The 16,740-nt window shown below is 49.5% G+C and overlaps 1 protein-coding gene across 1 annotated transcript in view; it reads right to left on the bottom strand.

Annotated features, from left to right (window-relative positions):
• Window positions 1–3,459: 3,459 nt before the first annotated feature.
• LOC115203029 (potassium/sodium hyperpolarization-activated cyclic nucleotide-gated channel 4-like) overlaps window positions 3,460–16,740 on the bottom strand; it is an 89,573-nt gene continuing 76,292 nt past the window's right edge. The window contains exons 7-8 of the mRNA XM_029767307.1: window positions 8,715–8,879; window positions 3,460–6,147 (exon numbers count right to left, since the gene is read on the bottom strand). Of these exons, the coding sequence (XP_029623167.1) occupies window positions 3,977–6,147; window positions 8,715–8,879 (2,336 nt within the window). The 3' untranslated portion in view covers window positions 3,460–3,976. The remainder of the gene's footprint in view (window positions 6,148–8,714; window positions 8,880–16,740) is intronic.

Below are 16,740 nucleotides of genomic sequence, written 5' to 3'. Positions count from 1 at the left end.
CCAGACATCGACCCTGGCACTGGGTTGAGAACGCTGGGCTGAGATCTCTCCTACAGACACACACGCACATGTACAAACGCACAGGCACACACACCGTTACCCCAGCAACACCCAAAAGCTGCCTCAAATACCCACAAATCAATATCCTCCTGCCTCCCACAAACCGCCACGAGCGCTCCGGAACAATCATAAGGCAGGGGTGACATGCCTTCAACGTCCCCCAGAAAACAAGCAGCTCGTCAGCCTGCGAACCCCATGGGCTGCCTGTCTACCTGTCAGCGCCCTGACCGTCTGTCCAACCACGTCATTCCTTCAATCTATCAGCGTCTCCTCACATTTACTCCTCTGTCTCAACCACCAGCTCCCTCAACCCCGATCCAAAGTAGTCACATTTCTCAACTCAGACTTAACCGGTTGAGGTTCTTGTGTTTTTTGTTGTTCAGATGTGAAACAGCCACGGCAGTCTATTAGCTTCGTGTTTTAACAGCTCCAGCAGTCACAGGCTTTAACGATTGCACTGTACACACTATAGACATCAATATTCCTCCACTGGAGCTGATCCCTTCCCTGTTCCCTCCCTGTGTCCAGCCAATCACGCTGCTGAGTGTTCTATCTAAGAGAATAAACGCATCCCCCTCCCTCCCTCCCTCCCTCCCTCCCTCCCTGTCTGTCTGTCTGTCTGTCTGAGGTGATGTCTGTGGGTTTCCCACCGTCAGCCGGCCTGTCAGAGAGACAGGTGCCACATGTCAGACAGACACCGATAGTGAATAAATATTTCAGAGCTTTCTAGATAGATAGCGCCTCGCTGCAGACGAAGACCAGGTGTAAAACAACAACAACAAACAGAGGGAGAGAGAGAAAGAGAGACGATTTAAAACCAATTCTTTAGATCTGGAATCACTCCAGTGGGAGAACAGAACTCATTTTAAAAGCCCTTTTATCAATAGAAATCTTACTGTCCTGTTCAAATTAATTCAATTCAGCACTGCAATTTGCACTGGGAGACTGCCATGGCTTGTGTGTGTATATGCATGTGCATGGGTGTGTGCATATCCGTGTGCATGCGTTCCTGTGTGTGTGATTAGCCCTTGTTACAGGTCTGCTGAAGGAGGTAGTAATGAGGGACTAGAGTGTGGTCACTGTGCACTTCTGCCAACAAGTCCATGCTGGCCTACACGGGTCAGAGGTCAGGGGCTGTGTTGTTAAAAAAATAGTGTTGTGGCTGAGTGGTGTGACTGAGATAGAGATGGACCCAGCTGTCTGAACCCAGGGTAACATGCTGCTCCTTATGATGGGCTGTGGAGAGGCAGAGGTGATTACTGCTACCTATCTATACAGAACATACAGCCAGGCATACAGCTGGTTGGTTGAAATTACGTCGTGTTACCTGGTTGAAATGACGTCTTGTTACCTGGTTGGAATGACGTCGTGTTACCTGGTTGGAATGACGTCGTGTTACCTGGTTGGAATGACGTCGTGTTACCTGGTTGGAATGACGTCGTGTTACCTGGTTGGAATGACGTCGTGTTACCTGGTTGGAATGACGTCGTGTTACCAGGTTGGAATGACGTCGTGTTACCTGGCTGGAATGACGTCGTGTTACCTGGCTGGAATGACGTCGTGTTACCTGGCTGGAATGACGTCGTGTTACCTGGCTGGAATGACGTCGTGTTACCTGGCTGGAATGACGTCGTGTTACCTGGCTGGAATGACGTCGTGTTACCTGGTTGGAATGACGTCGTGTTACCTGGTTGGAATGACGTCGTGTTACCTGGATGGAATGACGTCAGGTTACCTGGATGGAATGACGTCAGGTTACCTGGATGGAATGACGTCAGGTTACCTGGATGGAATGACGTCAGGTTACCTGGATGGAATGACGTCAGGTTACCTGGATGGAATGACGTCAGGTTACCTGGATGGAATGACGTCAGGTTACCTGGATGGAATGACGTCAGGTTACCTGGATGGAATGACGTCAGGTTACCTGGATGGAATGACGTCAGGTTACCTGGATGGAATGACGTCAGGTTACCTGGATGGAATGACGTCAGGTTACCTGGATGGAATGACGTCAGGTTACCTGGATGGAATGACGTCAGGTTATCTGGATGGAATGAAGTCAGGTTATCTGGATGGAATGACGTCAGGTTACCTGGATGGAATGACGTCAGGTTACCTGGATGGAATGACGTCAGGTTACCTGGATGGAATGACGTCAGGTTACCTGGATGGAATGACGTCAGGTTATCTGGATGGAATGAAGTCAGGTTACCTGGATGGAATGAAGTCAGGTTATCTGGATGGAATGAAGTCAGGTTATCTGGATGGAATGAAGTCAGGTTATCTGGATGGAATGACGTCAGGTTATCTGGATGGAATGACGTCAAGATATTCGGGTGGAAATTGTTATCTGGCTGGAATAATGTAATTTCAACCATTCTTGTCCGCTGGGATTAAGCTCAACATACAGGACTATGAAATTGTCCACAACTACCATTTCTATTCTGTCATGACCCGTCTTTCTGTCTGTACCTCCTTGATGTAAAACTGCATAACCCATATTTATTCTAAACAAAAATAAATGAGATGTACATACATTCAACATGTTCAACTCTACACTGGCATTCAATGTGGGAGAATGTCTATGTTGACCGTATAGCAGCTGTGGGTAGTAATGTGGAGTAGTAAGATCTTTCTATCAAGCAGCACTTCAACAGGTATCTGATATCATTACAATAATAAACGTAATTGCTTATGTCCGAATTGTCTATTTCCTGTGTGTTTGCTACATTATCTGACTGTGAAGTATGTGTGATTGACAGCTCTGGGAGCACTAGTGAGTGTAGTCTTTTCTAGCATTGAGAGATTGAAGGGTCCTGGAGGTACATAACTCCACACACAAGTTGGGATGGTAGTCCTAGTTTTGTGAAAAGGCAAAACCCCCCTTGGTTAGTCTGGCAAGCTCTTGCCTTGCATTAGACTACTCTCCCTCTCTCTCTCTTAAACACACAGACACACACTCACACTCAGTCACTATCACACACATATAAATGCACACACTCTGTCCACTAGCGCACAGATTGCAGGGCTCAACTTGTCCTTGTCCATCCAAAACATTTGCGGCATGATGAGCTTGGAAGACAAAGTGAATTTGTTAGGACAGGGTTGAGGACACTGCAGGAAGCCTATCACTAACACATTATACTTGATGTCTGTCTCACTACAGGGATGGAGGGCCTGTAGCCCACTCAACACCCCCCAATATCACGACAATACAACAATGACACACAGGCCAAAGAGGAGGCAGATTGATCACCCCAGAGGAAAGTCTTTTTGGTTTCCTAAAATCTCTTCTCCACCTCGGAAGCTTTCGTAAAGTCTATACAGTGGATAAATAAGTAATCTAATTGATAATAGATGATTAAGGATCAACAATATGTGATCCTGTATGGGATGAAAAAATAAGTCAGTCTGCTCTTATTGAAGCATGTATTTTCCACTGAAAAGGTTGATTCTGTTCTTTTAAAACACACAAAAAAGCATCTATACATGCAGGTATTAGTGCATAGGTTCCTGCAAAAAAGTACTATTGTGTTGTCCATCTAACCATCAAACCAAACCCCATCCTATGAATTTGGCATAGTTAGAAACAAAGAAATGACCATCTCTTAAATGGATATCATTTTCTGTTCACACCCTCCTGTCCCTTGATTAGCATATATTTTAAATATATTTCTATGTATATACGTATGAATAAAAAAGGGGAGAGGACAAAACAAAAACAAAGAAAGAGTAGTAGTCTAGGGAGCTCGAAGTTACCTGGTTAAGCGTCATCTTTTAAATCACAGTAATATTAAGAACGTGGAAATGATAACGATTAGAACACAGTGAAGCCTAAAAGAGTATGACATCATACAGGAAGATCGTTTGTGTACTAGTCCAGGGAGGGTGCACAGGAGGGTGTGATCAAACCTCACAAATTGGAGGTTAGTTTGGAGCGGACAGGTTCTAGTTCAGAGTGGGCTGCCGAGCCTTTCCGTGGCGGCAGGGCCGGGGACGCCACGGGGGACTGAGTCTGTTGCTGCAGGTGTCCTGGAGACATCTGGGCAGGGACAGGAGGAGTCATGTGCCCTGGCACCGAGCTACAGGGTTTTGGAACTAGGATGGGGGAGGAGTAGGGCGAGGAGAGGCAGTATTCTGGCTCCATGGAGGAGCGTGGGGGCGAGGTGCGAGGGGGGGAGGAGCGTGGGGGTGAGGACCGTGGGAGTGAGGAGTATCCCATGGCCTGGGCCACATCCTGGGGCAGGGAGGGGTTAGAACAGGACAATAGTTTCATATCCTCAGAGAAGCTGCCCAGCCCCAGCAGAGACTCACTGCCGGCTGCGTGCTGCTGGCTGGGGAGGGAGGTCTGGGGTATGAGCAGAGAGCTGTGGGACCCTGTGGCACTGGACGAGTCGCTGTAGTGGAAAGTCCTTCCTGTGACTGGGCTTTGGACCGTGGGGCTAGGCCCCAGGGGGGTGTAGCAGGGCGAGCCGTTAGCTGAGCCGTACTGGGCCAACGAGGCCAGGGCAGACCTCTCCAGGGACAGCTGAGGGACCAGGCCAGACTGGAGGCCTGACTGAAGTCCAGACTGTAAGCCTGCCAGGCTGAACTGAGCCAGGGGAGACGGGGAGCCCTCTGGGGCCTGCTGGGTGGAGGAGGAGGATGGGGAGCCTGGAGGGGGGAGGTGGTAGAACCCACTAGGAGTCCTACCCCCGCCTGCAAACTGCTGCAGGGAGCCCACCTGTGGAGGCTTGGGGGGCAGCTGGCTGTGGAGCAGTTGACAGGGCTGAATGTTGCTGGATGAACCAGTGGACTGGGGGCTGATACTACAACCAGAACTAGAGGTACCCAGAACTCCAATTGTCATTCCACCTGTAGCCCCTCCCATTGCCCCTCCTATATGCCCTCCAGCTGCCCCTCCCATTGCTCCCCCAGTAGCTCCTATATGGCCTCCAGCTGCCCCTCCCATTGCTCCACCAGTAGCTCCTATATGGCCTCCAGCTGCCCCTCCCATTGCTCCACCAGTAGCTCCTATATGGCCTCCAGCTGCCCCTCCCATTGCTCCACCAGTAGCTCCTATATGGCCTCCAGCTGCCCCTCCCATTGCTCCACCAGTAGCTCCTATATGGCCTCCACTAGTTCCTCTAATGTGCCCACCACTAGCCCCTCCTGAGTACCCCCCAGTGGCTCCTCCTATATGCACTCCAGTAGAATATCCTTCTATAGACCCACGTCTACCCCAACCAGTGGCCCTTCTTATTGTCCCACCCGTGGCCCCCTCAGCAACCCCTCCTATTTCACCTCCGGTAGCGCCTCCTGAAGACCAGCCTGTAGCCCCCCCTATAGCTCCCCCTGTTGCTCCACCCATCCCTATCCCCACGGCTCCCCCCATGGCTCCCTGCTGGAAGAGGGCAGCGAGAGGCGGGGTGGTGCAGCGGAATGGCTGCTGCGTCTGGGGCTGTGAGTGGAGCTGGGCCGTGCTCTGGGCCGTGCTGTGGGACGGAGAGCCCCCGGAGGAGGAGAAAGGCCCAAAGGGAAAGGCGGAGGCCCCGCTAGGCCCAGGCTGGGTTCCACTGCTGCTGGACGCCTGCTGACTGGAGCTGGCTGCCCCTGACCCCTGAGTCGTGTGGTGGGCCCGGAAGGAGGCCAGCAGGGCTGTGTCCATCCCAGAACAGTGCAGTTTAGATGGGGTGCTAGAAGGGGAGTCAGGCCCCATGGAGGAGGTGGGTGCCGACGTGTGGAACTTCTTCAGCCGGCCGGGGGGAGGGTCCTGGAGGTTCCTGGAGCCCAGGACCGTGACCGGCGGGCGGAAGAGCGCGGCGGGGAGGTGGGGGAGGTGGGGGTGGTGTGTTAAGGCGATGGCCACAGAGGTGGTGGCGGCAGCAGCCTGCAGGGGTGCCTGGATGAGGGGAGCCCAGATAACGGGGGTGTGCCCCGGAGACGGGGGCTGAGGCGGAGGAATGTTTTGGAGGAGGTGGGCGCAGGTGGCCATGTCTCTGTCATGCTGCACGATCTGCTGGATGATCTCGTTCTCCTGGTAGTTGAGAACACCGGAGCTCAGGTCGTGCTGCACCTTGTGCTGCAGGAGGGAGTTCTTCTTCCCTGTGAGACAGACAGACAGACAGACAGACAGACAGACAGACAGACAGACAGACAGACAGACAGACAGACAGACAGACAGACAGACAGACAGACAGACAGACCACACAGAAACAGTACAATTAGCCGGATCGTCCAGTTAGTTAGTTAAACACTCTGGAATTACATCTGATTTAGAGACCATTTCTTCACTCTACAGTTAGCCACACACTGCCTGGCCCTACTGCACAATAACCAGCTACATCATAATCACCCCTGATCCTGTGAACAAGCAACACATTTGCCAACAAAGGCCACTGAGTGTTACTGAGTTTTAGCCCCTAGGCTGCACATTGACTATTAAAGGGCGTCAGAGTGGCTGTGATCAGCCTACTCCCAGACTCCTCTTTGATTCCTATTTCGCATGGACGCTGCATTCTGAAGCACTTCTCTTTAACAGCACCGAGCACAAGGACAGAGCTTGAAAAGACCCTGGCTGAAATTTGGAGGAGAGAGAGAGAGAGAGAGAGAGAGAGAGAGAGAGAGAGAGAGAGAGAGAGAGAGAGAGAGAGAGAGAGAGAGAGAGAGAGAGAGAGAGAGAGAGAGAGAGAGAGAGAGAGAGAGAGAGAGAGAGAGAGGGGACGGGGACGGGGATGGGGACGTAGCCTACCAAGGGGAATAACACAGAAGAAGCATGATAGTTCCAGCAGGCTGTGTGTGTGTGTGTGTGTGTTTGTTTGACTAGCTCTTACTGTGGAGCCGTAGATAAGAGGCAAAGTGAATGCAGATGAAACACGGCTCTGAATGGGGACATGGCTGACTGATATGGAAAGAATGAGGGGCTGGTCAGTGTTCACACTAACGTCAGTGATTTCACAGTGTAGGGCAGTGCTCCTCTGCTGTCATTGGATGGCCAGAGCTCCATGGCCAGTGGTGGAGGGGTCAGAGGTCAGCCACTCACCAGATTACAGAGACAGGATGGGGATGGCCTGAAATAGCTCTCTATGACAAGACAAGCTAAGTAACAAAAAGTTGAACTCAACTCTGGCCCTATCCGTCTTGGGTGGACATGCCAGCAGTGACATGGTTAATTCACCGTTTGTTCTAAAGCACTAATCCTGAAAGGCTGGTGCTATGTGGTGGGATTGAAATCGTACAGTACCCGCACGCTCAGCTCGCTACTGTCAATGCAATTAGGCCCAGATCAATCTCTCTCCATTTCAGATATGAGAGGCTTGCGATTAGGGGGAGCAGTGCTGGGGGCTGTCTGTCGGTCTGCCCTGACCCCGACGCCGCTCGCACGCCGCCGTAGCAGGCCCAGCTCTGATCCGATTGCACAGGGTCCATTAAGACAGTAATTAATTAGTAGGGCATCGCTGTGTGAATGACTTCATTATGCAGGAGGGCTGGGGAAAGGTGAGCACCATCTATTTACAACATGCAGACACAAAGGCATCAGGACCAGGAGAGGTTGATATCAGAGGCAGGAGGACTAGGCTTTCTCTCATCGCTTTAAAGCAGCCATTTTCACCAAAGAAAGAGCCCCTTGCCTGCAGCCATTGTTCAACATTTCATTAGAGACATACCCAGGGCGGTAATGAAGCATGCAGAGATAGTTCAGTTATGATCGAGGCGTGCTGACGTTCATTGTGAATCTTCTATTTGTCTGGGCTGGCTGAGAACTGAATGAAGTGTCATATCAGTGCACACGCTGTACACATCACTGAAGTGGTGCTAGAATGAAAAGAACCAGTATTCTATGTACTTAACTACTGCATTCCAAACACCTAGCTCCCCTGTTCTTCAGGGCCAATACAACAGATGTGAGTTACTGTTAGCACCGGACATGTTATCTGTCACTGTCTGTTATGTAAATTGTATATAACTAACCAAACTAAATACACTACTTTTCACTAGGTCAACTAGGTGAGCTATATATAGTGAGTTCTTCACCACCATCATGGGGTTTTCCTCTCTTTAGCTTACATCCCTGTCCCTGCCTGGAGAGATTATCACATAAGATGATAAAACACTATCCTGTAGATTGCCTCCTCTCCTCTCTCTGTGGTGCCCATCCGTCCCTCCTCCCTGGCAGCCAGGGCCCACGGTGCCAGATGTGTGGAGGCCAGCGTGGGAGGGGTGGAGACATCTGAGCTAATATGACACATCTGTTTGCCTTGCCTACTGGTCCTGAGCAGGTCACTAACATACACAAACACTGACTGCATGGCCTCCTCTCCCCTTCGCTGGCTGCTCACTTAGCTGGAAACGGCTCCCCTCCAGAGGATTCCTCAGCTTTGGCACATCTGTGTTTCATTCTCAGACAGACACCTCCATGTACAGTACAGTGACCGGCAGTTGACTCCACTTTGTAATTTACTCAGCCAATCCATATCCATTTACTACAACATCACATTTCATTTGTTCCAATCTAGTACAGAGTGCTACCTGGGGACTGTAACACGTCTTTGAATACATTCATACTTCACACTACTTGCCAATGGAGAGGCAGATGATTGGCTGTAACGATCAGCTCAATTCCAGTGATACATATGGAGTTGAAAGTAATGTTGTACTATGTGGTCTCTTACCTATGCGGTCCAGCCGGTCCAGAGCCACGGTCTCGAAGGCCCGTCTCATCATGGGGTACTCTTCCAGGACCTCGTTGAAGTTGTCCACAGACAGAGAGTACAGACGGCAGTAGGTGTCTGCTCTGACGCTGGCTGTTCTTCTACCCCGCGTCAACAGACAGATCTCTGCACAGGACACAGGAAGAGAGGAAAATCGACACTATGACGGCATGATGACATGTTCACTATGGTCAAGGTAGAGATCCTGTTGTCGTGCAGGGCTGATGTTATGCCAACGTTGCTCCACTTCTTATCAAACGTCAGGGAAATCTTTGTGAAGGCTGACAGAAGCATTAAGACCTAATGTTTCCCATGACATGTATCCCCCCGACTGAATTCTCTCATGTGTGAGCTTGACCTGAAGGGATACACACGCTGCTGTGAAAAATAGATAAATATCACTATTGTACAACTTACCGTTTATGATGGTGAAAATGGGGAACAAAAAAGTGAACCGCTGAACGGGGGTAGGTAACCGTGTTCCTGGAGTGCCACAGGTACTGCAGGATTAGGTTCCAACTAGGCACCACACCTGAACAACTAAGCTAATTGATCAATTCAGTGAATGCCTAAATTCAACACACTTGGTCTTTCAGGTGAAAAACATGAAGTGCCTTCGGCACTCCAGGACCAGGGATTCTTACCCCTGCGCTGAACTCTTTTTTTCCCCTCTCCTTTTTAGCATTACAAATGAGAATTTTCTGTAATCCACAGCTGAAGCACTAAATGCCATTTTCAAAGCTTAGAGGTCTGCTAGACCTCCTCTGTCATGCCAGATCAGGAGAATAATGTTCCATTTAACAGTCAGCCGTGCTGTTGAGCTCTGGCATCAACAGCACCCCTATGCCGTGTGCCTGCCGCGGGTGTGTTTGTGTGTGTGTGTTGTTTGTCTGTGTGTATGTGTGTAAATTTACAGTATGCGTGCCATGTGCTTTTCTGTCACAATCACACACATCCCACTTGTGGGCCACTCTCCAACTCTCACTTTCATCTACTCACCAACTCTCAGTCCCAATCCCACGATAACACTTAGTCTTTCTCAGAAAAAGCCTTTTCCAACGCCACACTCTCCTTTTCAATTCTCAGTTGCTGCAAAATGAACTGCCTTTCTCCTGCTCCCTATGTAACATTTACTAGGAATCCCTCTTCCATGATATCACTTTGAATCTCACTTCTCACTAATCTGTTTTTCTCTCCCCCTCTCCTTTCCCCTCTCCTACTGCCTCTCTGTGTATTGTACAGTGCATGGTGGGTTAGAGAGGATGAGGGCTTCTGCCTTCTCTCTAGTGCAGCCAGATACCCAGCCAGCCAAAGCCTCCTTGTCCCTGACCATGTCTGCCCTAATGAAAAACAACATGTGCAGCTCATCCTGTGTGTGTGTGTGTGTGTGTGTGTGAGGGGAGTTGTGTGTGTCTGCGCTGCTGGGTAACCCCATTTGTGTGTGTGTGTGTGTGCTCCCAGGTCAGCTCTGGCTCGGGCCTGTGTTGGGGGTCCGTTTTCTGCAGGCCTGCTCTGTTCCCAGTAATCCCCTCTAGAGAGGAGCGTCCTGCCCTGCCTGGCTGTATTAAATCCTTTTGCCTCGTGGCTTTCTGGCTGAAACCAGCACTGCTGAGATGAGACACTGAGCTGCACAGAGCCTTTCTTCCGGCCTTATCTGCCTGTCTTAAGAGAAGAGGATGTAAAGCCCAGACTCTTAGCACCGGTACCTGAACTCTGACTGTAGAAGACCCAGCATGGAGCAATGAGTAGCAGCTAGAGCTCAACGCTAAACAATGAGAGATTAACACTCAATCCTGGAGAACCAGGGATAAATGGAGGGACAAACCCTGCGACCCTGACAGAGGAACACTGAGTTGGACCCATGTCAGAACTAAAGATGAGAGTCATTATACATGGACGCCTGGTCATAAACTCAGCAAAAAAAGAAACGTCCCTTTTTCAGGACCCTGTCTTTCAACGATAATTCGTAAAAATCCAAATAACTTCACAGATCTTCATTGTAAAGGGTTTGAACACTGTTTCCCATGCTTGTTCAATGAACCATAAACAATTAATGAACATGCACCTGTGGAACGGTTGTTAAGACACTAACAGCTTACAGACGGTAGGCAATTAAGGTCACAGTTATAAAAACTTAGGACACTAAAGAGACCTTTCTACTGACTCTGAAAAACACCAAAAGAAAGATTCCCAGGGTCCCTGCTCATCTGCGTGAATGTGCCTTAGGCATGCTGCAAGGAGGCATGAGGACTGCAGATGTGGCCAGGGCAATAAATTGCAATGTCCGTACTATGAGACGCCTAAGACAGCGCTACAGGGAGACAGGACGGACAGCTGATCGTCCTCACAGTGGCAGACCACGTGTAATAACACCTGTACAGGATCAGTACATCTGAACATCACACCTGCGGGACAGGTACAGGATGGCAACAACAACTGCCCTAGTTACACCAGGAACACACAATCCCTCAATCAGTGCTCAGACTGTCCACAATAGGCTGAGAGAGGCTGGACTGAGGGCTTGTAGGCCTGTTGTAAGGCAGGTCCTCACCAGACATCACCGGCAACAACGTCGCCTATGGGCACAAACCCACCGTCGCTGGACCAGACAGGACTGGCAAAAAGTGCTCTTCACTGACGAGTCACGGTTTTGTCTCACCAGGGGTGATGGTCGGATTTGCGTTTATCGTCGAAGGAATGAGTGTTACACCGAGGCCTGTACTCTGGAGCGGGATCGATTTGGAGGTGCAGGGTCCGTCATGGTCTGGCGCGGTGTGTCACAGCATCATCGGATTGAGCTTGATGTCATTGCAGGCAATCTCAACGCTGTGCGTTACAGGGAAGACATCCTCCTCCCTCATGTGGTAACCTTCCTGCAGGCTCATCCTGACATGACCCTCCAGCATGACAATGCCACCAGCCATACTGCTTGTTCAATGAGTGATTTCCTGCAAGACAGGAATGTCAGTGTTCTGCCATGGCCAGCGAAGAGCCCGGATCTCAATCCCATTGAGCATGTCTGGGACCTGTTGGATCAGAGGGTGAGGGCTAGGGCCATTCCCTCCAGAAATGTCTGTGAACTTGCAGGTGCCTTGGTGGAAGAGTGGGGTAACATCTCACAGCAAGAACTGGCAAATCTGGTGCAGTCCATGAGGAGGAGCCTCACTGCAGTACTTAATGCAGCTGGTGGCCACACCAGATACTGACTGTTACTTTTGATTTTGACCCCCCCTTTGTTCAGGGACACATTATTCCATTTCTGTTAGTCACATGTCTGTGGAACTTGTTCAGTTTATGTCTCAGTTGTTGAATCTTATTATGTGCATACAAATATTTACACATGTTAAGTTTGCTGAAAATAAACGCAGTTGACAGTGAGAGGACATTTCTTTTTTTTGCTGAGTTTATTTGAGGAAATTTGTCGCTCCCTATCCATAGGTGTTATTGCTAATAAAAGCTATTGACTTTAAAGGCAAACATCCTCATGTGGTTCTTTCTCTGTTTAAACATTGCTGCTCTGCTGTACTGTGAAAGTCCCGAAACCCTAATTGTAATTGACTAATTGATTTTGCTGGCAGCCTACGTCGGCTATGAAACTAACATTTATTTGATGGTGGATCTGAAGGCACCGTGACCTCTGTCCCACTCTGCTCAAGCACAAACTCCTCTTGCTAGTACATCATTAACAGTCAAATGATGTATGAATGGTTTCATCTCTATGCTGACTCACTTTTACAGTCTGACGCAATAGTACAAACATCCTGCATGAATTCACTGAACAGGCTTACTTTGCCCAGGTCTGTGTGTATGTTGCAGCGGCGTGTTTCCTTCTCTCGTCTGTCTTAGCTACTACTGCTGCTCTTTTTGGTAATCGTGCTGGAACACTTGTACAGCAACTTCAAGGAAGAAAATTGATTTCATAATTGGAGTGAAACGCATACAGTAACAACTGTCTACTACACTGTGAGCTTGGAGTGTAAATGGAATTGCTCCAATTAAAATGGGATGTGAAATGGGAGAAACAGGAAGGATGCTGCACGCGACTCCAACACCGTCATTAAGTTTGCCGACGACACGACGGTGGTGGGCCTGATCACCGACGATGATGAGACAGCCTATAGGAAGGAGGTCAGAGACCTGGCAGTGTGGCGCCAGGACAACAACCTTTCCCTCAATGTGGACAAAACAAAGAAACTTATTGTGGACTGCATCGATGGGGCTGTAGTGGTGCGGTTCAACAGCTTCAAGTTCCTCGGTGTCCACATCACTAAGGACCTACCATGGTCCAAACACACCAACACAGCCGTGAAGCCGTGAAGAGGGCACGACAACATCTCTTCCCCCTAAGGACACTGAAAAGATTTGGCTTGGGCCCTTAGATCCTCAAAAAGTTATACAGCTGCACCATTGAGAGCATCTTGACTGGCTGCATCACTGCTGGCAACTGCTTGGCATTCAACTGCAAGGTGCTACAGAGGGTAGTGTGTACGGCCCAGTACATCCCTGGGGCCAAGCTTCCTGCCATCCAGGACCTCTATAACAGGCAGAGGAAGGCCCTAAAAATGTTCAAAGACCCCAGCCACCCAAGTCATAGACTGTTATCTCTGCTACCGCACGGCAAGCAGTACTGAACAGCTTCTACCCCCAAGCCATAAGACTGCTGAACACTTAATCAAATAGCTACCCAGACTATTTACATTGACCCCTTTATTATAAATGTTTTGTATTTTCCTTTTTTGCACTGACTCTCTTAATTTGAGTTGCTGTTGTACAGTACAGTACGACCTTGGTTACACAACACACATAACTGGCCGGCTCACGTTGGAATGGTTTGGGAAATGACTGGGAAATGATGGGGGGTTGGTCTTGGGAAGACTGTGTGTGTGTCTGTGTATGTGTGTGTGTGTATGAGCTGGGTCTCCCATGGTGAGGTATCAGTGTCCTCCGGCCTGGTCTGGGGAGCCTCACCTGGACTCTGGTTCTCTCCTGTCAGCTCCCATCTCCATCGCCCCTGGCAGCCCACAGGCCCTCTGAGAGGACACTCTCTAACCTTTGAAACATCTGCACCGGGCAGCCTGATTCCCCGTGACACACCGCGCTCGCTCGCTCCCTCCCAGCATTAGCATAGGGAAATACACACGGGCCTATGATGAGGAGAGGGGTCGGGAAGTGTCTGGTTTAGCCATCACCATAGCTGGTGTCGTGTCACTTCTCATCGCCTCTCCTTCTTCCTCCAATGCTAACAGCAGTAATTTACTTATACACTGTTGCTGTTAGATCTGTTTGATGCTGCATGGGGGAACTGCTAGCTTAATACAAAGGTTAACTGTGTAGCTCAGTGACTATAATATAGATTCACTCAGTCCCTGACTCTTTTCCCTTCCCCGTTCCACCTTCTCTAGGAGGAGTGGTGCGGCTGTGTTAAAATGGGTTAAGGGGGCGAGAGGATTACCTGTGACTCCACTGCCAACTCTCTTCAATGACTCACTCAGTCAGGGCAGCCATTTGGCAGCTCTACAGTCCGCTTCTCCACAGAGACAGGGACTGAGACAAGGACAGGGTCAGGGACAGAGACACGGACTGAGAAATGATGGGGGTTGGTCTTGGGAAGACTCTGTGTGTGTCTGTGTGTGTGGGACAGAGACAGGAATGGGGACAGAGGCAGAGACAGGGACTGAGACAGGAATAGAGACAGAGGCAGAGCTCAGAACAGAAGCCTGGGTACCAGAAAGCTCTTCTTTCCAGCCTGGACTTTAAGGGCCTAGAGATTAAGAGGAGCTGGCTCAGAGTGGACTAGCCTGAGCTCAGTCCAGGCACAAGATGACACGAGAGATTTCAGTCGGTACAGTTGATTCTTTCCTCCTCCACCACCCCCGCCCCCTCCCTCAACCCCGCCACAGCTCACTTGAAGGAAAAGTGATCAAAGCTGCCTCTTGATAAGCACCAGGATCTGATGGACATCTCCAGCCACGGGTCATTCTAGTGATGTAACGGCACTATCCAGAAGAGCTGCAGTTCAACCAGTCACACAGTAATTACACAAGGCAACAAAGGATGACCTATACTAACACAATAACACGCCCAATCTGGGGAGGGAGGGGGTCTTCTAGATGCTGTCCAGATAGGAGAGTATGCATGCAGCCCCACAGTGGCAGGTTATTGTGTGTGTGTGTGTGTGTGTGTGTGTGTGTGTGTGTGTGTGTGTGTGTGTGTGTGTGTGTGTGTGTGTGTGTGTGTGTGTGTGTGTGTGTGTGTGAGCCCAGAGGAGAGACCAGTGAGTGGGCCTGGCTATGCTCCATGTGTCCTTTGGCTTGAATACTGCAGTCACATTATATGTCCACCTCCCCTGGATTGCTATATTTCTGCCCAGCACTCGAATCCACAAGATGCCGCATGCAATCCCCATATTAGGTTCTCCAGAGAAAGCTGATCCTACAGTTAGTTAACAGGAGTAGACTACTGAGCGTATATTAATGTGAATAATGCATAGTGTTACTGATGACAAGCATGTACTGTATAGGACATTAATGAGCTTACACACATACATCTACAGTATAGTCATCAATACAGAAAATGCACACATACAGAGTGTCCACCCCCCTCTGTTTGTTTCTTGGAAATGCTCACTTTCTCTCACTTCCTGTTTGGTAGGGCTGAGAGAGAGAGAGAGAAAGAGGGAGAGAGAAAGAGAAAGAGAGAGAGAGAGAGAGAGAGAGGGGGGAGAGACAGAGAGAGCGAGGGAGAGACAGAGAGAGAGAGAGAGAGAGAGAGAGAGAGAGAGAGAGAAAGGGGGGTGTGTGAGAGAAAGAGAGGGAGAGAGAGGGATAGAGAGAAAGAGAGAAAGGGAGAGAGAAAGAGAGAGGGAGAGAGAGAGAGGGAGAGAGAGAAAGAAAGAAAGAAAGAGAGAGAAAGAGAGAGAGAAAGAAAGAAAGAGAGAGGGAGAGAGAGAGAGAGGGAGAGAGAGAATGAAAGAAAGAGAGAGAGAGGGGGGGGGGAGAGAGAGAGAGAGAGAGAGAGAGAGAGAGAGAGAGAGAGAGAGAGAGAGAGAGAGAGAGAGAGAGAGAGAGAGAGAGAGAAGTGACATATCCCTGGTGCTTCTCTTACATCAATTCATTTCATGAATGACTAACTCATGTTTGGTCAGAAACTCCCTATGGCTGCATGGTGGGCTTGGGTTGGTTGGCCTTGCCTCCCCTGGAGCAGCCAGTCTGGCCCTGGATGCTAGGAATAGCTGCCGGATAATGGAGTCAAAACCTGCAAAGCCCAGTGCATCTAACGCGTTTGGGAGAAATAATTGCAGATCCAGGGCTTAAATATTTAATGCGAGGAAACCAGTTCCGTTCCAAAAACTGTGCATTTGCAGTGGCGGTGGTGCTTTGTGTTGATTCATGCAATTCATGTGTAAGTCCAAATAAATGTTTATATAGAGGGAGAACAACAACAAAGAAAGATGATGCTTCACCCCTCCCTCACCCAGGGAGACACACCAGGCAGGCTGAAATGTTGATTAATCTTCACACACACACACACACACACACACACACACACACACACACACACACACAGGCAGAGATAGATTGCTTCCCATCTTTCTATTATTTGCGGCGCCCCCCAGGGAGAGGGCACGGAGACGGTCCAGAGCAGGGAGCAGTGTAATTAAACTTCAGCAGGCAGGTCATGTGCTGTTAAATGCTTCACTGCGGTTTCTCATTACTTAAACAGTGTCTTCTCAATGATACACTGTCACTGTCACTGTCCAAATGAATTGGTATTTGGTAAGAAGACTGGCTAGAGCTAAGTAATACACGTGTCATACACTCCCAGACTCCATGAGAAGAGTACAAACTGTCTGACCCCGTTGGGGGAAAGAACAACTAGCACGTGATTTTTCTATAATACCTTGGAAATGCAGGACTGAAAAGCCTGAAAGCATTTTAGCCTCATTTACCTTTTGACAAGTATTTTGTCATATACCGTATACTGTATA

The sequence above is a fragment of the Salmo trutta genome, chromosome 12 (assembly GCF_901001165.1).
Source record: "Salmo trutta chromosome 12, fSalTru1.1, whole genome shotgun sequence".
Taxonomy (NCBI): Eukaryota; Metazoa; Chordata; class Actinopteri; order Salmoniformes; family Salmonidae; genus Salmo; species Salmo trutta.
The sequence above is the reverse complement of the archived record's forward strand: the minus strand, read 5'-3'. Positions and strand labels throughout refer to the sequence as shown.